General features: G+C 49.4%; 1 protein-coding gene across 1 annotated transcript; it reads left to right on the forward strand.

The window, feature by feature from the left end:
• The first annotated feature begins 236 nt into the window (after positions 1-236).
• Positions 237-27484, forward strand: ARHGAP40 (Rho GTPase activating protein 40). The gene is given in 24 exon segments (XM_077874109.1): positions 237-311; positions 434-562; positions 5078-5145; positions 7464-7576; positions 10020-10237; positions 15399-15551; positions 16096-16165; positions 16168-16221; positions 16224-16259; positions 18224-18305; positions 18719-18797; positions 19170-19329; positions 20815-20859; positions 20862-20899; positions 22559-22652; positions 22655-22719; positions 22722-22801; positions 23737-23822; positions 24346-24458; positions 24916-25038; positions 25041-25088; positions 25597-25598; positions 26222-26275; positions 27273-27484. Coding segments are annotated over 24 exon segments (2076 nt in total). The 3' UTR covers positions 27364-27484.
• The last annotated feature ends 342 nt before the right edge of the window (positions 27485-27826 follow it).

The following is a 27826-nucleotide window of genomic DNA, read 5'->3' on the forward strand; positions in this document are numbered from 1 at the left end:
AACCCAAGCACCAAAAGATCACCCGAACACGGTTTCAAAGCATCAGTGGTGGAAGGTCAGTCTAAATCTCAAAGTCTAGCTTCCCTGCTTACCAGCTGTGTGGGGCTCCAGGGAAGTTACTTAAACTCTCTGAGCCTCAGCTTCCTTTTCTGCAAGATGGATGCAGCAACAGTTCCTGCCTTCTCTGCTATGAGGATGCAACGAGGTGAGTGCATGTGAAGTGTCTAGCACGGAGCATGGACGTGGGGAGCGCACTGTGTGCACCAAACATTAGCAGTCCGAGGGAATCCTCTGGAAGGACTCAAACAGAGGTAAATTCAGGCCTCCTGACTCCTCCGAGTGGTAGAAAGATCAGTATTTGAGCCCTGAGTCCTCCACTTACTTCGCCCTTCTGAACCTGTTCCTTCATTTTCAACAAGTGCCATTCTGATAGCTGCTGCAGCTCACACACGCCTTCCTGTATGTCCACCACGGAACTCCCACCTGGGCGCTGTGTTCCCTGGGACCCGGCGGCGGCCCTGGTGCTGCCAACCGACCACCTTTGCTGCAGAAGTGCGGGCAGGCAGGTTCTCTCCAGGGCTCACCTTGCTTACAAACCAACAAAAGGCAGGTCCCTTCTGATAGGCTCCGTATTTCCTCTCTTGCCTCACAGTGAAACAAAAGGAGAAGCCTTTCATTATGCTGAGGGGTTAGGTTGGGACCCTTCACAGCTCAAGGATTCCCCAAAAACAAACAAACAAACAAACAAAAAAAAAGGATTCCCCACTCCTCCTACTCCCCTCCCATTGGGCATTGCCAGCTCCACCCAGGATGGCCAGCAGATGCTCACAGAATGTGAAATGTCTTTTTCTTGGGTATTTTCCTGGGTATTAGTGATCTTTTTGGTGTTTGCCAATTGGTAGGTGAAAACATTTCATTGTTTTAATTTACGTTTCCTTAATCACATCTTTTCATATTGAGCGTTTACCTTTTATCTCCAGTGGCTGTTAATTCAGATGTGCTGTGTACTTTTCTATCAGATGTCTTTTGAAGGTATTTCATTCCTTATCGATTTCTAGGAACTCTTTATATAAACTTGATAGTAACTTTATCATTTGTTGCAAATATCCTATCAGCTGGTCACTAACTTTGTTTATGGTATCTTTGTTACACAGGAGTTTTGAATTTTGTTGTAATCCAACCTCAGGTGTTGCTGGTTAATGGCTTCTGGATTTTATTTTGCTTGGGGAGTTGTTCCCCACAACCCTTTATTTCTTCCCAATTTCATTTTCATCAATCCCTAATGTTGGCTCCCATCCCCCCCCCCACCGGGAAAATTCCTTTGTACTTACCAGCATAGTAACCTGCTTCCTGTCCTGCGAGCTCTGCACATCTCATTTCCTCCCTAGTGTTCACTGACCCTTTAAAACTGAGTCCTGGGACTCCTGGATGGCTCAGTGGTTGAATGTCTGCTTTTGGCTCAGGTCCTGATCCTGGGATCCAGGATCGAGTCCCCTCATTGGGTTCCTTGTGGGGAGCCTGCTTCTCCCTCTGTCTGTGTCTCTGCCTCTGTGTGTGTGTGTCTTTCATGAATAAATAAATGAAATCTTTAAAAAAAAAATAAAACTGAGTCCCAACATTGCCTCCTCCAGGAAGCCTTCTCTTCTGAGCCCCATCCTACTCCGGTTACTGTTCTGTCCCTCTGGGCTGTTCGCCCCATCTTAGGTAGTTTGTAGGCTGTGTTGAAGCACAGTTTTGCTTTTAGACATTTACTGGAGCACTTAGTAGAAGCCAAATGATTTGTATGCATTACTTTACTTCTTCCTCACAACTCTATGTATACTGTTATCATCGCCACCCTCATTTAGCAGGAGGAGCCAAGAGCCTAACTAAGATACTTTCCCAGGGTCACACATCAAGAGGACAGACCCAAACAGTCTGACTCCAGGCCCTGGACCCTAAGCCACTGTGCTAATTATTTCCTATTGCTGCCATAATTTAAGTGGCTTAAACAATACAGATTTATTATCCTAGAGTTCTGGAGGCCAAAAGTCCAAAGGGGGTCTCCCAGGGCAATCATGTGTTGGCAGGGCTATATTCCTTTCTGGAAGCTCTAGGAGAGAGCCCGTTCACCAGCTTCTAGAAGCCGTCTGCCTTCCTTAGCTTGTGGTCCCCTTCAACCTCCAAAGTGTGCCACCCAAGTCCTTCTCATGCTGCTGTGTCTCTGTTTTTCACTCTTTTGGTTCCCTCTTCCCCATTTAAGAACCCTAGTGGTCACATGGGGCCCACCTAGATAATCCAGCGTAGTTTCCCTATTTCAAGGTTGGCTGGTTAGCAACCTAAATTCCATCTGCAATCTTTTTTTTTTTTAAAGGTTTTATTTATTTATTTATTTATTTATTTATTTATTTATTTATTTATTTGACAGAGCACAAGCTGGGGGAGTGGCAGGCAGAGGGAAAAGGAGAACCAGGCTCAGGCAGCCCGGTGGCGCAGCGGTTTAGCGCTGCCTGCAGCCCGGGGCGTGATCTGGAGACCCTGGATCGAGTCCCACGTCGGGCTCTCTGCATGGAGCCTGCTTCTCCCTCTGCCTGTGTCTCTGCCTCTCTCTCTTTGCATCTCTATGAATAAAAATAAAAAAAAAAAAAGGAGAACAAGGCTCCCCAAGGAGCAGGGAGCCAGATGCAGGGCTCAATCCCAGGACCCTGGGATCATGACCTGAGCTGAAGGCAGATGCTTAACTGACTGAGCCACCCAGGCACCCTTCCATCTTAATGGAAATCTTAATCCCCACCTCATCATGTAGCAGAACATATAGATTCTGGGGATTGGGACCTGGGCACCTTTTCTGTGGGGAGGGTAGTATTCTATCTATAGCATTCACACTTCCATGCTGCTTCTCTGGACAGTAATCACCTGCCTCTACCCGCAGGGCTTCATCCCTGTCTGGTCCCTCAGACTCACTCACAAGGTTAAAATGAAATAAAATAAAAAATTCAGCTCTGCAGTCATACTAGCTACATTTCAAGTGCTTAGTAGCCACACATGACCAACACGATTCCAGATGTTGCCTAGCATATAAAATAATCTGATTAAGTGGCTCAGGTGGGGACAAGCTAGTGTCCATGACCTTGCTTACAGGAAGGATGGAGGCAAACCTCAACCCCCTGGGAACTTTCAGACCCTCTCTGGAAAGTAGAGCAGGGACTCACTGCTGGCTGGAAGCTCACTGGAAGGGGTGGCCATCACCCAGCTTCTTAAGGTTGGGGCCTCAGGATTATCATCTCTCCTTATTTCTTTTCAAGAGAAATTGTAACCGGGGGATTTTTAAAGATAAGACCTCCTTATGTTCAAATGATGGCAAGCTGTATTAAGTGTTTAAGACACAGGAGGGTGGCCACTCTGCCACTTCAGGTGGAGCTTGGTGTCGATCCGGATCTTCTGGTTGGGCACATTCATCATCCCAGAGGTCTTGGGCAGAACTTTCATCTCCCCTAGCCATCCCAGAAATGTTCACCACATTTATGCAGTGGTGACCTTTAGGAAGGTCAGTCTAAATCTCAAAGTCTAGCAATCCCGTCTTAAGGGGAAAGTTGTTGCCTTACAGGTAGTTTAGGAGCTCAGTTAACATGATACTCAAAATATAAACACAGGATTTGCCTTTTATTATATGTTATTCCTGCCCTGCCCCCATTCTCCCAGGGACTGCTTCATAAATAGCAAAAGTGCTGTGTACTGATGTTCCGGTTGTGCACTGCATAAAGATGTTACATCCAAAGGGGCACATCCACATCACAGTCATAGACTAAGTTACATAGCATACTTGTGTGGGCACAGAGAGTTCAGACTTCCATGCAAGTTCTAAAGCAGCAGAGGAAAGACCCTCCATAAGCCCACATTATCACACATGACCATGTGCATGGGAAAGTATGGACCTACACGTTCCCTGATGTACCCATTGCCTTTCAGCCTCTGCTCTGAGAGATCCGATTCCCACCCTTCTCTTGACTCAGAACCTAGAATGTCATTTCATCTGGGAGTTGGGGGGAGGGTGGGACATGGAGTGTGCACGGGGCATGTGCACCTAGCATCTGGAAATGTGTGTGAGTGGGAGAGAGTGGACCCACTAGTTCTCTGGCCAAGCTGTTTAGGTTGTTCAATAATACACTGTCTGTATCAGCTATTGCTGTGTAACAAATGATCCCAAACTCAATGGCAATCGTTCATGAAAGCAACATTCGTTATTCAAGCCATGTGTCTGCTGGCTAACTGAGGGGTCACTGATCTGGCCCAGGCTCTGCTGGTGGCTCCATTTCAAGCTGTGGGTCTGGCTGAACTTGCTTCTCCTGCTGGCTGGTCTCTGGTCTGTGCCATGTGTTCATTCTGGGACTCGGGCTACAGCCATCCAGGGACAGTTCTTCCTATGGTGATGGGAAGTACAAGAGGGCCAGCCCCATCATGCAGGCACATTTCATGCCTCAGTTTATCTCATGTCCACTAAATTCCATTGGCCAGAGCCTGGCATGTGCCCAAAGCCCAAGTCAATGGATGGGTGGGGTCAAAGTCTGTCAGTAGAAGGAGGAATAATGAATTGAGAACAATAATTTGATCTGCCCAGTACTAACTCAAATGACACAGGACAACACAAGCTGCACACTTAGAACTCTTTGTTGGGAAGACATTTTCAAACATTGTAAAATATAGTACTAGGACCAAAAACAGCTGAGTTGCTACCAGAAGCCTCCTCCTGCAGCCCAGGAATCAAACCATGGAAATGCCAAATGTCTGTGGCTTTTCCCTTCTTGTACCTTCGTCTGTGCCCTCTTTGAAATCAGGGGTGGTTATGACCGGGTGTAACCAGGCACCTCTGAGCACCCAGCGTTCGTCTATCTTCATTCCACCCTGAACCAGCAGCTGATGTCGGCATTTTAGCAACTGGCTCTAAACCCAATTCCAGGGCACCTAGGTGGCTCAGTTGGGTGTCTGCCTTTGGCTCAGATCATGATCCCGAAAGGGACACATCCATGGTTACACAGAGTAAGTATTAGAGGATACGGACTGGAGCTGAGGACTTCCAGGACGCTGCCTTCTCCCACAGGATGCTTGGGGGGACGACCAGCTGGCGTGTGGGGAGAAACTTCGCATTCGGGAGAGCTCTGAGCAGCTGTGAGTGCTGCCCTGACCATCTGACCCAATGGCATGTTTTGTCACAGGCTGGACTTGTAAGCCTCTGGCTCCTCGCTGCAGACCAGGAGCTAGAAACAGCTCATCACCTGGGCAGCCTCGGGCAAGTCACTTGTCCCTCTGAATGTCAGGTGGGAAGCACCTAGAAGCAACATGTATTTATCAAGCTGCCAATCACTGAGGACTTCTGTTCCAGCACTTGGCGTACATTAGCTTTCTAATGACTGGCTGTGTCAGGAGCTCAATACACACTGGCTGGCTGACTAGAGTAGCTCTTAAACCACACGAGGTGGTCTCCATGTGAAGATGAGGAAGCTGAGGCTCCCCAAGGTTACTTCACTAATAAATGACAGATCTAGGATTCAAAGTCAGACCTGTCTGACACTTGAGCCAAAGTTCTTAACTTCTGAACTGTCTGATGTGGTTAACCGTCGCTTAGTGAGCATGTAGTACGTGCTCGGGAAATGCCTAAAAACAAAATTACAATTAGAGACATCTGTGCACTTTTCTGCACACACTATACATCAATAAAATGTTGAAAACAAAACAAAAGAAATTGACTGTGTTTGCGAAGCTCAGAATGAATTTTGTGGATGCGCTGAGCGCCCGTAGTTCTGCTAAACTGAAGATTTGTTGGCCACGCTGCACACTGTGATCTTGGCACAACAACACCTTTAGAACCGTTGGGGTTTTATTTCGTCTCTTCTTTTTTTTTAAAAAAAAATATTTTATTTATTCATGAGAAGCAGAGAGAGAGAGAGAGAGAGGCAGAGACACAGGCAGAGGGAGAAGCAGGGTCCATGCAGAGAGCCTGAGGTGGGACTCGATCCTGGGACTCCAGGGTCATGCCTGGGCCAAAGGCAGACACTTAACAGCTGAGCCACCCAGGCATCCCTCATCTCTTCTTTCTTGTGCCCCTGTCTGACCCCCTTAGGATGTTCACCCAGAGAAATGATCGTTCCTCTCTCATTGCTTAGCTGTTGAAATGGTGACACAGTTGACTTCTGTTTGGGTTTAGTCACTGAGGTTTTCAAATTGTCACAAAAACACACAGATGCCGGCAATTTTCAAGCGAATCACAAAACAGCTAAAGAAACCAAACTGTGTGCCAGCATGGGGGACCAAACAGATTCACAGGAGGTGCGCCGACTAGCAGCTTTCTCAAAAAGCATAAATAGAGTGGAACAGCCAATTTTATAATTAACTGGGAATCGGTCTCCAGTTAAGCTTCTGCTCCGTGAAAATGGCCAAGCCGTTACCCAGGGAGAGCTGGTGCCCTGCCTCTTCCTTTGGGCCCTGGCGGACCTAAGATTTCTCTACTTTACCACATTTGAGTATGTTTCAGGATGTGAGTATGTATCACTTGGAGTTGAGCTCAGTGTGTGGGCAGGACACTTGGGAAAAAGGCACAAGCCATGCATGCGCCACATGAACATGGGGACCCTTGTTCAAACATTATCAAGAATCCCATGATGATGGTGAAACCAAGCAGGAGGCCCTTCTAAGCAGGGGACCTGTGACTGTTCAGGTCACATATCCATGACACTGGACCAGGTTATTGGATCACATCTCCAGAAGCTGGGGGAACACTGACAGGTGGGATCTCAAGTTGTGGGCAAAACGCAGCCCCAGGGACTCCAGGGCACAGAACCCCCCAAGACAGAGGCCAGGCAGGCAGCAGGAACAAAACCAGCACCCTGTCCAGGCTGCAACAGCAATCACGACAAACAAATCCAATAGAACAATCCTTTTTTGGAAGGCAATTTGGCAAGAGGAGTCACAGTCCCGCAAACCCTTTGATTCTGCAAATCTGCTTCTGGCCCTCTGTTCTCCTGGTACCTCCACACAAGGGAACAGGATAATGAACATGAGGATGCTTGTCGTGATACTGACAGATGGAAAAAACCCAAGCCTCTGTCGGGGGGGATGGATTAAAAAACCATGTTACCTCCTCAACAAGGTTCTTTCCAGTAAAATGCACCATGTAGGTGACCCTCTTGTGACTCAACTGCACAATGACATCATCTAGGACCAAGCTTTAAAATTTTCTATTTATGTTGAGTATGAGATCCACTTTGTTCTGAGCCTGGATCCCCACTGTATGGCCACCACCTCCTTGGGGCTACTCGCTCTGCATCCAGGGCCAGAGCCAGCTGGTTGTCTCTATCTCAGAACTCCCAGCAAGTATTCTGTGTTACCTTCCATGAACCAATTCCTGTGGCTGGAGGAATGTAGCTTCCAGCTGCATTCTTTTCTTTTCTAGTGTATTGTTGTTTATGTCTTTGTTTTTTAAATAATAGCTTGGTGGAAAGTTCGTCCACGGACAGCATTTAGATGGAGGTGGAGCGGATCCAATAGCGAGATGAGCCGAAGCAAGAGAACAGCAGCAGGGGTGAAGGCCAGCTCCTACTAGGTGAGGCCCCTGGCTGGGTCCTGCTGGATGCTCTGCCTTCTACAGGGGGAGATGCTATAGGAGCCTGACGGAAACCAGAACAGGAAAGGGCTTTCCCTCGCATCTGGACTGGTGCAGTATTCTCTTCACTGACTTCCCTGCCCTGCCCTTGCTCCTGGCCATCTGCTGTCCCCCTTTCCCGTGCAACAGTCAAAATTATCTTTTTATAATGTAAATCAGATGCCCTGCTTAGATTAATTCATTTAGCAAATACTGATGAGTGCCTATTACATGCCAGGTACTGTTTGGGGCACTGAGGCTATACAACAGCCAACACAAAGGGAAGTCTGTCCCCTTGTGGAGCTGACTTTCCAGTGGAACTCCAAGTGCTCTGCTCAAATGTAAGTGTCTCCCCATCTCTCTCTGTGTGACAGACAACCCTGTGTCCCTGTTACCTGTTACTGCATGGGCATCCCAAACTCAGCAGTGTAAAGCAGCAGTCACTGTGATGATAATGATGACGACGGTGATGATGAGGCTATCTCACTGCTCTGGGGGTTGACAGGGCTCAGCCATGCAGTTCTCGCTCAGGACCCAGAACGTCAGCTCCACAAGGCTGGGGACATTGTCCATCTTCTTCACCGTTACTTCCTCAGTGCCTGGACCCGAGCCACGCACATTCTCATACTCCATCCATAGTTGCTCAGTGAATGAGGGAATGGAGAGAGCATGCCGTGGAAATCTCCTTGGTTGGGCATATAATTCAACTACACTAGCCCATGGTTTCCAGAACATGTGGTTGTATGGGAGACATGGATCCCTCAAGGTCTGCTGCAGCATCTCAAGTATGGAATACACATCACTGGGCACCGAAACAGTGATTTGGGGAGATTCCCCCTCTGCAGGAAAGCGGCCGGCCATCATGACCTGGCCAGCAATCCAATTTCACACAGAACAGGGGTTGAAGCCAGAGTGGATAATGGAGAAACCCATGTGGATAACTAAATAGAAACAGGAGCTTTTTTAGACTCACAGGGCAGCGAGAGCCTCTGGGAGCCATGGGACCAAAAATGTTAACATAGTCATTGTTTTCATTAACTTCTACTTACAGAAGTGGTGGTAGATGCTCCATTTAATGGTTGGGATATTGAGTGTTTAAAAGAATAGGCGTTAGTTAAAATGTGACCCCGGATTAAGGGAAAATATTAAGTAAACAATTGTACATGACTAATTATATACAGATACAAATTATAAAGGCGGGATGCTTGGGTGGCTCAGCAATTGAGCGTCTGCCTTTGGCTTGGGTCCTGACCCAGTGGTCCTAGGATCAAGTCCCACATCGGGCTTCCTGCGTGGAGCCTGCTTTTCCCTCTGCCTCTGTTTCTGTCTCTGTCTCTCTCTGTCTTTCATGAATAAATAAATAAAATCATAAAAAAATTATAAAGGCAATAGGTAAATGTCTTGATTTCAGGAAACACTGGTTTGTTGAAAAGATCCCACGCAAATGTCCTGTGGCTAGCAGGAGGGAAAAACTCCTGGCATTGCAATGAAATCAGTGCCTCCACCAGCCAGCCCGTGTTAGGGGAGGACCCACAAAGCTGTGGCTACCCTGGAAGCATTTGCTTGGTGCCCAAGTATAGGGAAAATGTTGTAAGACTGGCGTGTCTGGCTTATGTGTGCAATCCATACTGTCATAAAAGCAGTTTTAGGTTTTTTAAACCACCGGCACCTGGTGGACTAGCCTGGTCACACTGGGTACAACCATATACAGCCCCTTCCCCCGCCCCGTCTGCTCACATGTGTGTGCGACTTCCTCTTTGAGCTCTCATCTGTTCCCTGTCATAAGGAAGGAACTAACCAGGCCAGTGTTTCCCAGATGCTCCAGTAACCTGGGGAGGTTGTTCCAAGTGCAGATTCCCAGGCCCAGAGCCTGAACTCCTGGTGGAATCTGTGGAAGTGGGACTCAGGACTGATTTGGGTGAAAGGTTTTGCTGTAGGACGGTGGTGAAGCATAGCGGAGGGGTGTATTCCACTATAAATAAGGTCTTGACTAGGAAGAGACTTTCCAAGTGCGCACCACCTGCTTGCTGGCACTCTACACAGCAGCGTCCACGTGGTTCTGTGGTCACGGCCAGATCTGGGGGGGGGGTGAGCTCATTGCTACATTTCAGAATCAGAGCATTCAGCAGGCCTTCCCCAGCCTGCTCTGTTTCCCAGGAGTGGCATCCAGGAAGTGGTTACATCTAGATAGTGGTTAATCCCATCAGCATCCCCGGTATTCTCAGGCATCCTATTAGATCTCCCCATTGATGAGTTTAGTTGGTGTTAGGGGGTCTCTGGTGATCAGATATGTGGATGCCCCTTGCGTCCATGTGAGTATGCATTCTTATATGTGGCTTTAGTGCATGTGGCTGAGCATGTAGCTGTGTGTGTTCATCTGGGTGTTCTCCTCTGTTGGTAAGAGGAGAAGCCAAATCCCAGTGGCTGCAGGACACAGGCCTGTAAGGCCTCCTCGGTGGCCAGGGCTTGGACAATGAGCACCAGGGGCTCCCATATACCCTGACACCGACCCAGGAGGTTGCTGTGTGCTGCCGGCTGGACATCTGTGTCTGCTCAACCGGAAGACAACACAAGGCACCTGTCAGAGATGTCAGAGACATCTTTGGCTTCTTCAGCTCAATGGTGAATAAGTGGCATTCATGCCACCACCTCCTGCAGTGATACTGTTGGAGGGCTGTGTTGGCGCACACACGTGTGTCTGTGTGCACCTGCACGCTAGGGCGTGCATGCTACCTGCGTGCTTGCAGGCCACTGTGCTCCCATTTTACATAGAGGTCTTTAGCAACTATGGGACCTTGGATAAGATCTCTGAGCTTCAGCTGCTCTATCCGTGAAGGGGTTGGGAATGGCTCCTATGTCCCAGGGCTTCCTGAGTCTAACTGGGAGCTGCTGGTAATTTGCAGAGGGCGTGTCTTCAGAAAATGGGGCCTGGGGTATGCAATGAAACGAAAAGCCGCAGCTCAGGTCCCGGGCTTCTTTTTTTTTTTTTTAGGAATGAAATACTTTTATTTATTTATTTATTTATTTTTTTAATAATAAATTTATTTTTTATTGGTGTTCAATTTGCCAACATACAGAGTAACACCCAGTGCTCATCCCGTCAAGTGCCCCCCTCAGTGCCCGTCACCCATTCTCCCCCACGCCCCGCCCTCCTCCCCTGCCCCCACCCCTAGTTCGTTTCCCAGAGTTAGGAGTCTTCCATGTTCTGTCTCCCTTTCTGATATTTCCTACCCATTTCTTCTCCCTTCCCCTCTATTCCCTTTCACTATTATTTATATTCCCCAAATGAATGAGAACATATAATGTTTGTCCTTCTCCGATTGACTCATTTCACTCAGCATAATACCCTCCAGTTCCATCCACGTTGAGGCAAATGGTGGGTATTTGTTGTTTCTAATGGCTGAGGAATATTCCATTGGATACATAAACCACATCTTCTTTATCCATTCATCTTTCGATGGACACCGAGGCTCCTTCCACAGTTTGGCTATTGTGGACATTGCTGCTAGAAACATCGGGGTGCAGGTGTCCCGGCGTTTCATTGCATCTGTATCTTTGGGGTAAATCCCCAGCAGTGCAATTGCTGGGTCGTAGGGCAGGTCTATTTTTTTTTTTTTAACTTAGGTCTTTTTTTTAATTTTTATTTATGATAGACATAGAGAGAGAGAGAGAGAGGCAGAGACATAGGCAGAGGGAGAAGCAGGCTCCATGCACCGGGAGCCCGACGTGGGATTCAATCCCGGGTCTCCAAGATCGCGCCCTGGGCCAAAGGCAGGTCTATTTTTAACTCTGTGAGGAACCTCCACACAGTTTTCCAGAGTGGCTGCACCATCTCACGTTCCCACCAACAGTGTAAGAGGGTTCCCTTTTCTCCGCATCCTCTCCAACATTTGTGGTTTCCTGCCTTGTTAATTTTCCCCATTCTCACTGGTGTGAGGTGGTATCTCATTGTGGTTTTGATTTGTATTTCCCTGATGGCAAGTGATGCAGAGCATTTTCTCGTGTGCGTGTTGGCCATGTCTATGTCTTCCTCTGTGAGATTTCTGTTCATGTCTTTTGCCCATTTTGTGATTGGATTGTTTGTTTCTTTGCTGTTGAGTTTAATAAGTTCTTTATAGATCTTGGAAACTAGCCCTTTATCTGATACGTCATTTGCAAATATCTTCTCCCATTCTGTAGGTTGTCTTTCAGTTTTGTTGACTGTATCCTTTGCTGTGCAAAAGCTTCTTATCTCGATGAAGTCCCAATAGTTCATTTTTGCTTTTGTTTCTTTTGCCTTCGTGGATGTATCTTGCAAGAAGTTACTATGGCCGAGTTCAAAAAGGGTGTTGCCTGTGTTCTCCTCTAGGATTTTGATGGATTCTTGTCTCATGTTTAGATCTTTCATCCATTTTGAGTTTATCTTTGTGTGTGGTGCAAGAGAGTGGTCTAGGTTCATTCTTCTGCATGTGGATGTCCAATTTTCCCAGCACCATTTATTGAAGAGACTGTCTTTCTTCCAGTGAATAGTCTTTCCCCCTTTATCGAATATTAGTTGACCATAAAGTTGAGGGTCCACTTCTGGGTTCTCTATTCTGTTCCATTGATCTATGTGTCTGTTTTTGTGCCAGTACCACACTGTCTTGATGACCACAGCTTTGTAGTACAAACTGAAATCTGGCATTGTGATGCCCCCAGTTATGGTTTTCTTTTTCAATATTCCCCTGGCTATTTGGGGTCTTTTCTGATTTCACACAAATCTTAAAATAATTTGTTCTAACTCTCTGAAGAAAGTCCATGGTGACATTTCTATACACTAACAATGAGACTGAATAAAGAGAAATTAAGGAGTCAATCCCATTTACAATTGCACCCAAAAGCATAAGATTCCTAGGAATAAACCTAACCAAAGAGGTAAAGGATCTATACCCTAAAAACTATAGAACACTTCTGAAAGAAATTGAGGAAGACACAAAGAGATGGAAAAATATTCCATGCTCATGAATTGGAAGAATTAGTATCGTGGAAATGTCAATGTTACCCGGGGCAATTTACACGTTTAATGCAATCCCTATCAAAATACCAGGTCCCGGGCTTCTAAGTCTCCTCCCGGTAAGTGGCCTTCATTCCTCAGGCGTGGGCATTCTCCAGCTGCCCCACGGGGCGGCGCTGTGAAGTAAGAGAAGGGCGCGCCTCTAAGCATCCCACTCTTCCTTCCTGCGGTTTGCTCAGGCAAAGGCCTGAATCCTCCGCCTAAGAGCTTGATTCCTGGGGTCACGATCTCAGGCCCTAATAGTAGGCGATTGCTACTGAGTCTCGTGGGCCTGTGCAAGGGCACAAGCCTGGGAATTTGCTTCTTGGGGCTCTGGGCTTGGAGTCAATGGGGAGGCAGCCAGTCCTGACTCACTGCCTCTCTGCTCAGTTTCCTTTTTTTTTTTTTTTTTTAATTAAAGATTGTATTTATTTATTCATGAGAGAGGCAGAGACATAGGCAGAGGGAGAAGCAGGCTCCCTGCAGGAGCCCGATGTGGGACTCGATCCCAGATCCCGGGGTCACGCCCTGGGCCAAAGGCAGAAGCTCAACCGCTGAGCCACCCAGGGGACCCCTTCTGCCCAATTTCCAACCGCTGAGCCTGAGGGACCTCCGGACAGAGGCCGGGAAGGAGGGAGCCTTCCCCTCGGAAGGAAGGTGCTCGGAGGCCCCTGTGCCTGGGGCAAGGGTTCCCTGCGGTGAACACGCTGTCCAGAGGGCTGGTGGCCAGGCCCATCCTCCAGCCCTTCTGCCTCGCCCTAGCCTGCCTCGCCTTCCTCACCCCTGCCAAGCTGCCAGGCACCCAGCACACAGGGGTTGAACCTTTCATTCACTGAGCTCCTACCACAGCCACCTGCTGAGTAACTGCCTGTGCCAGGGACTGGGGAGCAGGGAGCTACAGGCCTTTATGCTCCTTCTTCACCTTATGTTTGTTCATTTGCATTCTTTTTTATTTTTACCCTTAAAAAGTTTTTATGCTTCATCCAGCAAACTGATAACTATTCACCTATGTGTTTTGTTTCTAGTTATTTTTTGAATTAATTGTGGTGTCTGGTATGAAAGAGAGAGCCCAGCTTCTGCCTTTCGCGCCTCCCCCACAAAAGGTTCAACTGTCCCAGCACAGTTCCTTCCAAATGAGGATGCCATCATTTATATTTAGGTTTTTAAGATGGAAATACAGTGCATGGTAAGGTGCGCAGATATTTACCATGTGCAGCTTAATGTATAACTATCACCAGATCAAGATCTAGAACATGTCCTGTACTCCTAAAGCCTTCCCCACACCTTTCCTGGCTAATCCCCACCCTCTAGGGCGGCCACTGTTCTGACCCCTCTCATCGCGTATAGGTTTTCCCAGGTCCTGCTGTTACTTAAAGGAAGAGGTTCTTCACTGACCATATTTTGATGTGATTGGATAACCACTAGGTAGCTGGCTCTGGGCCTTGTTCCAGAGATTTCCATGCACTGGCTTGTTTCGTTACCTCACCCTAGGAGATGGTGTTGTCATTGCACCCACATCTCACTGGCAGGAAAGGAGCAGTGAAGTTCAGAGAGAGGTGATAGAGCTGACTGATCTTGAGGCAGAACCGGAGCCGCCAGCAGCCCTTACCAGCCCTTCCCGATGGACCTTACTCTCCACTGCTTAGGAAGCATGCCCCCTTCCCAATGGGAAAGCACTTTCATTCACCCAAGTATAATGTTTCTTTCTCATTTTGAGAAGCAAGAAGTTGCAAAAATAGTACAAAGCTCCCATGTACTCTTTACCTAGATTCTCCCAGGGAAAATATCTTATGTAAGCACAGGACATCAAAATAAAATTTTAAATATTGACTTTCTATTTCTAAAGCATCAGAGATAATTAATGCTCAACATTATCTTACCTTCTAGCCTTGATCATTTGATTTCACCCATTAAACCATGAATGATGATGGTAAATAATCTAAAGATATTCCATATGGACCTTTTACAATGGACCAGGCATTATACCCAGTACTTTACATTCATGATTTCATTTCATTCTGCTATGTTGGCAATAACCCCCTGAATAACTAAACTAAAAAATAGTAATAGTTATAATTATTGAGGACTCACTGTGTGTGAAGCACTGTTTTATATGCTCTATTTAATTGGATCTCCCCCACAATCCCATGAAGTAGATCCTGTCATTAGCCCTCTTCACAAGTGAGACACAAAGAAAGGTAAAATGATTTACCCAAACTCACAGGGAACGTCAGACTTTGGATCCAGGAGGTGTGACACCACAGCTCACGCGGCAAGTGCTAGGCTGTACCACAGCTGATTTTTTTATTTTTTTATTTTTTTATTTTTTTTTTAAATTCTTTATTTATTTATGATAGTCACACACAGAGAGAGAGAGAGAGAGAAGCAGAGACATAGGCAGAGGGAGAAGCAGGCTCCGTGCACCGGGAGCCCGATGTGGGATTCGATCCTGGGTCTCCAGGATCGTGCCCTGGGCCAAAGGCAGGCGCCAAACCGCAGGGATCCCCTGTACCACAGCTGATTGACGTAACATCATTACCTACAACCAGAGCACACTTCCTTTCCCTTCGTGGGGCACTCGAATGCGGCCTTCTGGAAAAACCTGCTCAAGTCCTCCTGGCGATACTAAGCAAATCCATCAGTCCCTCCCTCTTGCTGGTTTTCACCTCTGGAAGAGGGAATGGCTGGTGCTGCCTGCGGGACCCCACTGTGGCCTCCAGAGGCGCAGTCGAGCATACTTTATTTTTCCATTAATATTCTGTTATTATTCAGAGTAATAGGAAGAAGAGCATTGGAGCCATGGGTGGCACCGCCAAGGGTGGAGACAGATGGGGCAAAGGAGAGCAACAAAGGACCGGAATAGAAGCGATGATAAGAGGTCCGTGCAGTGTTCCCACTCCTTCAGCCCCTTCTGTTGGAATGCAAGTAATAAAGATAGCTTCTGTTTATTGGGGCCTTCCTATGTGGGTGGCTCCCTAAGCACTTTACATCCCTTAGCCCGTTGCACAAAACGCTTTGAGAGAGGCACTATTTTATGGTGAGAGATGGGAATTTAGAAGCTCAGAATGTAACCCTCTCAGTCAGAGATAGAGCTTGAACTTGAACCTGGGATGGAATCCTGAGCCCCACTTCCCACCCACTCTGTTCTTCCTTCTCATAACCTCCTTCAAGGGATGGGAGAGCCTCAACACACATACCAGACATGCAGCTTGAGCGATCGCCTTTTTTTTTTTTAAGATTTTGTTTATTTATTTTGAGAGAGAGAGAGAGGGAGAGAGGGAGTGAACAGGGGCAGAGGCAGAGGGAGAGAGAAAACCTCAAGGAGATTCCACACTGAGCATGGAGCCCTATGTAGGACTCGATCTCAAGACCCTGAGATCATGACCTGAGCCAAAACCAAGAGTCTGATGCTTAACCGACTGAACCAACCAGGTGTCCCTTGAGCAATTGTCCTTACCTCCCTCCCTAGAAGTTTAGGATTCCCAAAGGCAGATTTGGCCTGACCTGGACAGGAGACTTGTCCCTGCAGGATGTGCAGAAGTCCCTGCTCTGGCCCTCATGGAGCTGATTGTGCTCTGTGTGGTCTGTGGCTCAGACTGAAGAGGAACAAGGCAGGGAAGTGGAAGGCAACAAGTGAGCAGGACTCCAAAAACCCATGGTTTTCTCATCCAAGGAGCTGCATGGAGAATCTTCCACTAAAGCATGCTTAGCTGCTGTATCTCTTTGTTATATGTATATATCCATCCATCCATATATGTCTATTCTGTTACATATATGTGTTATATATATACATATATGTATATTTCTTCAACTGAAAACAATTTGTTCATTTTTTTTTTACAATTTGTTCATTGTAGGAAATTTGGGAAATAGAGAAAATACAAAAAGGAAAAATTCAATTCATATATAAGTGCTATTAACTCTCTGTGCATCATCTTCCTGTGTTACATGTGTATCTTTTTTTTTCACTAAATATTATAGAATTATGGACATTTCCCATTGTATCATTCAGCTATTGCCACAATACTGCCTCATAACAAACAACTGCCAAACTCATGACTTAAAACAACAATCACTTACTCTTGTTCGCATGTTTAGGGATTGGCTGATGTAGTGGCCTTGACTCAAGCTGTTGGCTGGGTCTGGATCTGCTTCATGTATCTCATCCTCCTGGACCAGCAGGCCATTTGGAGCCTGTTCTTCTGCCAGTTAATGGCAGAAGCACAAGAGAGCAAACCCTACCATACAATGCATTTGAACCTCTGCATGCATCACGGAGTTTATTGATCCACTGGTCTAAGCTATTGTGGGACGCCTGGGTGGCTCAGTGGTTGAGCTTCTGCCTTTGGCTCAGGGCGTCATCCGGGGGTCCTGGGATTGAATTCCGCATCTGGCTTCTCGCAGGAATCCTGCTTCTCCCTCTGCCTAATGTCTTCTCTGCCTCTCTCTCTCTGTGTCTCTCATGAATAAATAAATAAAATCTTTAAAAAAAAGCTATCACTTGGCTGACTAGCAAAGGAGTGGGGAAGTATGCAAATTCATATGGGAAAGGGTGTAGATACAAGGAGGGGTAATGAACCTGGTTGGAATAATATTATCATTTATGACAATTATTAATAACAGTCTTTGAAAACATGATTTTTATTCATGGTATTATTTTCCTCCTTAGGGATATGTTCTAATTTATTTAACCATTTCCTTATCAGTGGACATTTACTATTTCCCTGTTTCTCCTATTATAAAATACAATCCCTATTATTGTACATACAATTTTGAATGTGCCTTAGATTATTTGGAATATACCTATTCGGTTCTTGGTGTGTGTTACCCTTCAATAGATTATGAGAGTGTTCATTTCACTGCATCAGTGTCAACACTACACACTGTGAATTTTGTTTGTTTATTTTTAAAAAATATTTTATTTATTTATTCATGAGAGACACAGAGAGAAAGAGAGGCAGAGATACAGGCAGAGGGAGAAGCAGGCTCCATGCAGGGAGCCCGACATGGGACTCGATCCTGGGACTCCAGGATCACACCTTGGGCCGAATGCAGATGCTCAACCGCTGAACCACCCAGGCTGCCCTGTTTGTTTCTTTAAAGAAAAGAAGATAGTGGATAAGACAGACCAGGGGTAGGGGTTTTGCAGAGAGGGGAGTAGACAGGTGGAGGGAGAAGGAAGGTAGAGTGGATTTGGAAGGAGGAGCATGCCCTAGAAGACCGTAAGACAGGATGAGTAAGAAGACCTGGGGAATACGTCTTGGGAATGTGGCCCATGCCTGCAGAGCTGGACTATCTACCCCAGGCCACTGGTACATACCTTACCGCGTGCTCTGTGGGGCAGCAGCACATTTTCATTTCAACACCTTTTCATCCAGCTGAGATTTTCTGGTCTGGGATGCAGCTAACATTTTCATTACTGCTGAGACCAAGGGTTCTGCCTGAGAGATGTGAAGTTTGAGCTCAGCTGTTCTCCAGCGAGCCCAGTCTTCACACAGGGAAGGAATCTGACTCAGTTGCCCAGAAGATCTCGCAGGTTGGAACCCAACTGTCATTCAAGGGTGTGAAATGCTCCTTCTGCTCTTGACTTTCCACAGAAACGTGGCTTTTCAGGGTGCCCCTTGATGTCCTGCTAGAAGCTGATCGCAAAGCCCTCCCAAGCACCTGGTCCTTCAAGCTGTATGTTGTCCCCAGCTTTGGCTCGTTGCCCATGAGAGGCTGTGTCTGGGGCCACCATTGGGAGATGTCTAGCCTGGGGAGTAAGTGTGGCCTTTAGAATTGGGACTCCTGGTTTCAACATCTGGCTCTGACACTTGCTAGCTCAGAAACTGGGGATGAATCTTTGAACCTCTATGACTCTCCCTGTCAAGATCTCTGTAATGAAGTTATAATAACAGTATCCTCCTTTTATGAAAGAATAAATGAGAAAAATGCGTATGAAGCTCTCAGAGCAATGGCTGGCTCCCGGAAATGGCCAAGAAAGCTGTTCTCCTTCTCCTAGCTCTCTCCTCGGCCCGGTTTTCATGGGAGATAAACACACCGGTTTGAATCCCACTTTTCATGGTTTAAACGCTGGCTTCCTTCTCTCATAGCTGCTGTCCTATTTTGGAAAAGAGAGAGCTGGACACAGAAGGCATTCTCAGGGTGCCCGGATCCCAGGCCAGGGTCAAGGTAATGGTGTGGTTTCCCCCACATCTTCGAGGCTGCATCTCCCGAGTTAAGCCAGGGGAGAACCCAGTTCCCAGATTGTCCGTGTTCTGTCTTGGGTCCTGTTTGGGTCAGGGAGTTCCAGGAGGGTTGAAGGCAGGGAGGCGACACAGTATGGCGCAGGGGTGGAGCTGCGGGCCTGGAGTCAGCCTGCCAACATTTATTGGGTGAAACCCTGTGCCATGAGACTTATACAATGAGACCATTTCGTCTTCGGATCAGCCCTCAGAGATGGTTGGTTGCTTTCCAGATGAGGAAACAGGCCCAGAGAAGTGGTAGAGCAACTCTCCCTAGAGCCTTGGGCCAGCTTCTCACTGGCGCCCCTCCACCCTGCAGGGGACGGAACAAAACCTGGGGAGAGATTTCTACACTGGCCTTTTTAGCTGGGACAAGGTTCACCCCAAGATGTATCCCCAAGATGTGCTCAAAAGGTTCACCCGGGAGCTGCCGGAGGCTCTGCTCACTGCTGCATTCCTCCCGGCCTTCCCTGTGATGCCCAGGCAAGCTGCAGGGCTCAGGCAGTCCCATTTCCATGTGTGGCCGAGGGCAGGGACCCCGAGAAGTCCTCTCCAGCTTTTGCATCATACAGTCTCATTTTAAAACAGAACCAGGACACCTGGGGGCTCAGCAGTTGGGCGTCTGCCTTTGGCCCAGGGCGTGATCCTGGGGTCCCAGGATCACAGTCCCGTGTTGGGCTCCCTGCAGGGAGCCTGCTTCTCCCTCTGCCTATGTTTCTGCTTCTCTCTTTGTGTCTCTCATGAATAAATAAACTCTTTTAAAAAAATAAAAAATCAAACAGAACTCAGACCAGATCTTGTCACCACACAGCTCCACCTGGTCCACGACCCACTGCCTGGGATAAAGCTTGGTGTCTCCCATTCTCTGCCCCCAGGGCCCTCCTGTCTCTGACTGGGCTCCTCCCGGCCTGGGCCCTGCCTCCTCACATGGGCCAGGCTCCCAGCCTCCCCACTCCTCCTTCCTCCCTCAGGCCCTGTGCCCTGCCCTCTTGTTCTGGAAACCTGCCCCCTTGCACGGCTTGTGGGCTGCCGCTGGGCACTGGGATAGCAGCTGGGGGTCAGCGCCTCCCCGAGGCCCACCCAGGCGCTGCCTATCACAGTACCCTGTTGTTTCCTTCCTAGTGTGAATCAGCGTCTGAAGATCCTTAGTCATTTCTTGGCTCACTTACTATCTTCTCCTCTGAAACATAAGCTCTGCAAATCTGGGTCCCGTTGGTTTCCCCTGGACTGGAGCATGGCACCCAACAGGCACTGGATGATACTTGCTGAGTGAGGAGCAGATGAATGAATGAATGAATGAGTGAATGAAGAATGAAGTCGAGCCATGCAGGATCTGAGGGATGAAGACCTGGTGCTCAGCCTCCGTCCCCGACCCCATGTGTCCACCCCCCGTGCAGCTGGTCCCCAGGCTCCACCAGCTATCAGCTGGTGGATCTGGTCTGGCCTGGTGAACTCTTTCTCTGAACTCTGTAACTCCCACCTCCTCTGCTCCCTGGAGATCCTGACCCCAGCTGGGCGACACTTCTTCCGTTGAAGCTCTCAAAATGCAAAGGGCTCCATTAAACCTTGTCTCTAGGGCACTTGACTATCTCCCCTCCTAAAGGTGACTGTGGGCTCAGTGCATTTCTCACCCTGGACTATAGCTCTTGGACCACACATCTGAGTGTGTGTGTGCTCACATGTGGGTGCATGCATGTGAATGTGTGTGTGCATGCGCATGATATTTATTTATTTACACAGTATAGGGAACGAGCCTCGAGACTAGCATTGGTCAGAGCTCTCTGAGCTGACACCAGCCCAGGAAACAGTCCCAGGTCTCCTGATGAAGGGTTTCCTGGCCATTCCTGGACTTGGCAGCCTCTGCTATCTCCCTTCCCCAAGAGGGGGTCTCCACACTGACAGGGGAGAGTCCCTGAACCTCCCACAGAGACCAGAGACCAAAGGCCAAGTCCTCCCTCCTCCCTCAAACAGCCCCGACCTGAAGCAGTACCTGCAGGCCCTCCACCTGCTCAGCGGATCCTCCCAGAACCCAGCAGACATGCCCTGAGGGTAAAGGTTACTGGGGCACCTGGCTGGCTCAGTCAGCAGAGCGAGCACCTCACTCTTGACCTCAGAGTCATGAGTTTGAGCCATTGAGTGTAGAGCTTACTTAAAAAAGAAATAAAAAGAAGAAAAGGAGACACAGTAACCAGAGCTGCCTCTTTCCACCATCTCAGCCCACAGCCACCATCAGGTCTCTAAATCTGCTCATTCAATCATTGATTTATCCATCCCTTCAACAACCATGGCCAGGGCTGCGTGCGGTGACGGCCACGGGACGGCTGAGTCTTTCCTGAGACCTCTTCCCTACAGCAAGCAGATGAGCCCTGAAAGAAATCCGTGCTTTCCGGAGCGGGGACTGCCGGACGCCAGTCCCGTGTGGTGCTGACAGGTGTTACGGGGAAAGGACTCTGTGTCCAAACAAGAGGGGTGAACCCTGACTCAGTGGAGCAAGGCTGGGGCTCGGTCTTCCCTGCAGACTTCCCAGGGCTGCGGGCCCACAGCCTGCAGCACTCCCCCAGCCTGGCCGAGCGGACCTCGTGTGTGTGCGGGAAAAGCATTGCCCCGCTGTGTTCTGCTGCAGTGGGAGGATGCCAATCTGGGAAACACTCTTTTAGGGCACTCCCACTGTGTGTTATGGGCGTAGGAGCTCAGGACTGGGGGTGGGGCTCTGGCACTTGGCTGGCTTTGGGTCAAAGCCAAGGCGGACCTCTAGGGTGGAGCTGTGAGGAAGCCCAGGCCTGCTGGAGCCCTCGTCTGCTGCGGGCACGGACTTGGAGGCCCCGTGGAAGTCTGCAAAACCAGACAGCCGGGCTCAAGGGACCTCGCTCCCGGTGCCTCGGCTCTGATACAAAAGACAGCCTCTTTGAATTTCTGTTTTCTTTTCAGTAAAATGAGGATAATAATAGCATTGTGTGCAATTGTTTTGGCAATTACAAGAACTAACGCACCAGAACTCATAGAGTAGAAGGTGTGGTACCTTGTAGATGCTCCATGTATGCTCTTCCTCCATCCTTCCTTTCATCCGTCCATCCATCCATCCACCATCTGTGTCTCCACCTTTCCATCCCTCCCTCCCTCCCTCCTTCCCTTCATCCTTACTGGTTATGTGACCTTGGGTGCGTTCTCCTTCTCTGTAAAATGGGCACAATGATAGAACCCACTTTACAGAGTGGTTGTGAGGACTGAATGAGATGACAAATGCATGTAAGATGCTAACACAGAGGCCAGAAACACAAAGAATACTTAATAGATGACAGTATTATAATCTCCCCCCCTTTCTTCCCATTGTCTCTGCTCCCCTATTTTTTTCCTTTGCATTTTTGGCAGATCCAGTCTCCAGAAAAAGCAGCTCTCCTGGGGCTATCTGGGAAAAGACCCATTTCCCAGAGCTGTGACTTTTCTGCCGGAAACTTGAAATCTGGTTCAGATGTTTCCTTTGCCTCTGAGGGAGGAGGGAAGGGGAAGGGTATGGGCACATGTGCACCGCAGGAGACTGAGACGCAGGGAGGTCCTGATGGGCTGATGGCAAAGCTAAAATGGACACCCACATTGCAGCCTCAGGCTCCCTCCAAGTGCCCCCTCGAGTTGTGCAGCATGGTGTTCTGGGAAAGGTAAGGCTTGCTGGGACCTGCTAAGATCCAAGGGAGGTTCTGTGGCCTTCCCCAGGCACTCCTGAAATTCTTCAGGAAGGAGGCGGCCTGAGAGCCAAGCAAGAAGATGACTCTAAAGAACATTTCCATGGTGATGCCCCCAAATTTCCTGCCCCCAAACTCCCCAAGGGCAAAGAGAAGCATTTGGCAGAGGGGGTGGCTGAGGTGGTGCAGATGACTGTGTGCACTACCAGGACCTGCTATGGGCAGCGAGTGCTGTGGCTCCACCATGGGTGGAAGGGATGAAGTGTCGATCCTGGTGACAGGGACAGGCTCCTATCCTCCTCTAGGTCAGCTGCCCTGATGCTCCTGCCAGCGTGAGGGACATATCCCTAGTTGTATTTCTCCAATCCCTACTTGTGTCTCTTCTGGGATCTCCATTGGATCCTACGTGTGGGCCTGTGTTTCTTCCCTCCCCTGCCTTAGTGTCAGAGAGCTGTCTCCACTTTCTGTCTCCACTGCTATGCCTCTCAGAGAGTCCACAGCTGTCTGGTCTACCCCAGATTCTGGGTGTTCCCTCAGCTTCTACAAGGAATTCCTTCACATGGAAGCTTTAATGATGCTGAGAAAGCCATCATTAAAGGCCCCAGGAGGCCCCAGGAGCACAGGGCCTGCCTAAAACAGGCCACAGCCAGATAATCAAGGCACTCCCTGGCGCACCATGAGCCTCACCCTGATTAACAGTCCAAGGCAAGGGTGAGGAACAAGAGTAAGAAGAGAAATCCTTCTGTGCTGTAGGCATACAAGGCCTGCTGAAGGCTGAGGGCCGAGTAGGAGCCCTGGGAAGACCCAGCCAGGCCTGGAGACCCCCATGAACGCAAGGCAGTGTGGCCCACCCCTGCTGGCCGGGCCACAGCACTGGGAAGTGCTCAGCCTCTAACATCCACCCATCAATCCAACATGCACCCATGTACCTACCCGCCCACCCCTCCACTCATCCATCCACTGACTCACCTTTCCCCCTCACTCCCTTCCTTCATCCATCAAGTCAGTAAGATCGGCATTTTTTTTTTAATTCTAGAAACCAGCAAGTGAAGCTCCAACTGTTCTGTTTCTCCCCCACCAAGCCCAGGCGTTCTTCTGTGTTCTACGCACACCAAATGCCAGCTGGTTCTCCACACTCCTCCGGCACCTCACACCTCTGAGTTTTTGCTTATGCGGTTTGCTCTGCCTGCAATTCCCTTCCGTTTTCAGGAAGGGCTTGGGCCTGGTAGCTCTGCTCAGCCTTCCAGCCCAGCTCAAGAGCGAGAGCGTGGATGGCCCGGCTCCTCCCCCACGCGGTACCGCCTACACTGCCACAGTTCTTGCTTCCCTGTGTCTTTCATCTCTGAGCTGATGTGATTACTAAGACACATTAGATTATAATAATTTTTATTGTAGGGAGTTCTAAAAATTCCAAGAATACCTAAACATTTTCTTGTTGCTAACATTAGTAAATGGGAGAATTGCCTCTTCCCTTTCCCCCCGGTGTATTGTCTTGCTCAGGTGTCTTGCAGGCAGTAAATCTAGGATCCCAGCATGGAATCCATTTCTTTCAGAGCTGCATAAATGCTCTTTGTTATCAGGTCCACGGGGCCTAGATTCATCGGTCTCTGTCTGCTGGGTTCTGATCCAACAGACGGGCATGTGCTGATCTGATGGTCTTTGGGAATTTGCCAGTGCAGGGTTGGCTGGGGTTTCTCAGAGCCTTAGCCCACTCACTCCAGGTGTGTTCTTGGGGACACCTCTGCCTGAGTGTGCCATCGAGCAGCTGTCCCACAGCACCAGCTGCCCCACAGCATGTACCTGACCCTCCTCCTCCAGGTGCTCGCGACCTGGCTGCCGGGCCCGGCGCTGCCGATTCGGCCACCAGGGGGCGCGCCGGCCCCGTCCGAGCGGGCGAGGAGGAAACGGGGCGGGGTTGGTTGGGGGGCGCGGTGCGTTGTGAGCTGTGCGGTGATTGAGGCGAAGAGATGAGTGGTAGGAAAGAGAGGCCTTCGAGGGGAACACGGAGTGCTGCTGGGAGGAGTTCGGAGCAGGGCCCGCACAGAGAAATTGACCAGCGTCACACGCGTCGCGCATGATGTGCATTTATATAAACTGTATGCACGTCTGTAGGTGCATTGCTTGCGCTCCTCGTGTGTGTGTGAGTGTGAAGGTATGTGCACGTATGTTTCCATGCCTGTCTGTGTAAGCACACTTTGGGGGGCCTTATGTATGTGAACATGAGATGCTGTGTGCACAAAGGGCTGGTGTGCATGCGTATGTGTGCATCTTGTGCTTCTGGCATGGGTATTTGTGTAAGTGCACGTGCATGTGTGTTTATGCTCACACATTTGAATTCCAGGCATGCACGCGTGTCCTATGTGGATGGATCTTTTTCTTTCTTAGTAGACTCCCAAAGTGGCAAAGATCCAGGTGGCCTGGCCTATCACAGATCCCCTGGAGGTGCCCCTGACTCCCAGCACTGAACTGGCCCGTGTCCCCAGGCGGTTCACAGAGTGGTTCAGTCCTGGCTCTCACAGGGTCAAGAAGGCAGTGAGGACATAAACAGCCTCCCCTCCGTGGTAAGGGGCGCTTCCTTGAGACAGGAGCCTTTCACCTGCAGGGAGCAGGCAAAGGAGGGGTCGGCCTCTCAGAACCGAAGGCCACTGAGGGGAGTTACTCATGCCATTGGCTCCTTCCTTTCTGGAGTGGTCAGAACTGGGTTCTGCAGCCTTCTTAGAGAGCTTCTTGGCTACAAATAATAATGATATTTAATCACTGTCTACCATAGACCAGGTCCCATGTGCAATGCTAGAATCACCATGAAAAGAATAGACAGGGGCGCTGGACTTACCAGCTTGTCACCCTGTGGAAAAGACGGACCTGAGTCTAAAGCCACAAAATAAATATCAAGTTACAAACTGTTTTGGTTTCACAAGAAATACAGGGAACAATGTAAATGGAGAACAACACACCTGGTATAGTTTGGGGAATGAGGTAGTGCTTCCAGGCAGAGGAAACAGCATGTGCAAAGGCCCTGAGGAAGCCTGGCCAAAGAGCTGAAAGAGGATTAGTGGGGCTGATATGCAGCAGTTGCTCCAGGATATATGAAACAGCTGAGCTCTCAGGAGCCTCCTTGATGGAGTTGGCACAAAGGACTCTTGGATTGCCAGTCCTCGGCAAGTGTCTAGTCTACTTCCTCTTTGTATGGATGGGAAAACTAAGGCCCAGAGAGGGAAAGGGACTTGCCCAGGGCCACACAGCAAACTGGGGACAGAGTCTGGAGTTGAACTCAGGATATCCATGATTATAATATGATAATTACATAACAACTATATGATAATTTAAATTACCATATGTAATCATACCATATTCATAATCCACCTTGACTTAGAATTTGCCTCTCACAGCAGGTTCCTACCTGCATCTGTCACCCCTCATCCTACCCCTCCTCACAGCCTCCATCCAGATGCTCTGGTGACAGGGGACCCATGGCTGGCCCCCTGAGTGCCATCCAGCTGCTGCTCCCTTACCTTCGGGCCTTGGGCTCCTTCAGGGACTTCAGCTCTGCCAGGAGGGTTCTTATGTCTCCTCTCCCAGCTGGCACCCCAAATCTGTGAGGACTGCCCCTTCCAGGTTTTGGGGCCATAAACAGTCGCTGTCACTGCCTCTAGGAGAGAAGGTCAGAGGTTTCACTCTCTCCGTCTTGTGGCAGCAGGCCTGTGAAGGCAGCGGACATCCTCCTCTGGGAAGTTGGAAGAAATATCTCTAAGCCCCGGATGGGGAACGAGTCCAAGCCCAGGTCCCTGGGAGCTCTTGACCTTGAGGGTTCACTGGACCCCTCTGGGGGAAGCCAGAGTCCACTCGGGGTTAGCCTTCCCCTCCAGCCTCTTGGGGATTAAGGGTCAGCCTGTGCCGAGCCTCAGGATCCTGCCCAGGAGTGTGGAGTTTTGCCTGGAGCTGGCCTGAGGCAGGGGGAGGGCAGGAATTTCTGTTTAGTGTGACAGTTGCCCTATGACCAGTGAGACTGATGCCTCTGGGGCACCCTAACTGAAGAGGCTCCTCCTGGATCAATGGCCAGGGGTTCCTTAAGGAATTCTGCAAGCACATGCCCCGCTCTGAGGCTTCTTCCCCTGGCTTCATGGGAGCCAAGGATGGGCAGCTGTTCTCAGTTGCATTCTCTAGTGCAGTGATTCTCCAACTGTACCGCGGGGTCGGAATCACCTAGAGGGCTGTGAAGACACAGCGGCTGGGCCCTGAGAATCTGCATTTCTAACGAGTTCCCAGGTGATGCTGCTGGTGCTTGTGCAGGGACTGCACTTTGAGAACCACTGGCCCAAGGGCAGAGGCTAAGATAAGATTTCTGCAGCCGAGGTGCTTTGAGGGGTTGCTCCTCAGGCACAGCCTTCCGAGGGAGGAGGGGAAGAAGGCCAGGAGAGAAGTCCAGCCTTGGCCACATGGGGGCTCTGGCGTGCAGACTGCGTCCGCGTGGTTCCCTACAGAGGCCTGGAAGTCGGTGGCTCCTACCTGGGCACCAGGCAGACATCGGCTGCGGGATGCCCTGGGGGAGGCAGCGCGAGCCCCTCTGCCAGGCATCCGACATCTGCAGAGGTCAAGTGTCTAGAGAGGGGTCGCTGTGAGCCACAGCAGCCAAGGCTCACACAGGTAGGGGTGGAGGCGGTACACTGGCTCGGTGAGGCTCCGAGACCGCTAGCAGCGTCTTCCCACCCACCACCCTCAGCCTCCTCCGTCCCCACTTCCACAGGTGAACATCACCTGGCCTCAGGTGCCTACCCCTTAGATCTGTATCACGCCAACCCCTGTGGCGAGTGGGTCATTCAACAGAGCCTCACCTAAGTCCTGGACTCCAAGGAGCAGCCCCACATGCCACCGCCCTGCCCCTGTGGCCTGTGCCAGTGTACACAGCATGACAGCACAGCTGCCTAAGGGGAAGTCTAGGTCTTCCTCCAAGGGGACCTTCTCTGAAATGCCTCTCAGATCCCACAGAGGACTCTCAGGGCTGGGACTGTCCTCTCTCAGGACCACACCCACAGAGCCCCCTCTCTCTGGTGTGTTCCCCAGCTCTCCGGATGGTGGCTCCTGCCCCATGCCAGCTGTATGGCGACAACACTTGGGTACTTGGATCTCTACAGAGTCTGGTCCATAATTCCCAGCCTGAGTAGAATAAAAAATACAGCAGCTCTATCAAGAGGCAGTTTTTTTTTTTCCCTCCAGGAAAAATTACTTTGAAAGAGGCCCTAGAATAGATCATGGGACAATACTGGAGACAAAGCCAGAAGAACTCTGTGGCCTGGGTCAA

This window comes from Canis aureus, chromosome 26, assembly GCF_053574225.1.
Source record: "Canis aureus isolate CA01 chromosome 26, VMU_Caureus_v.1.0, whole genome shotgun sequence".
Classification (NCBI taxonomy): domain Eukaryota; kingdom Metazoa; phylum Chordata; class Mammalia; order Carnivora; family Canidae; genus Canis; species Canis aureus.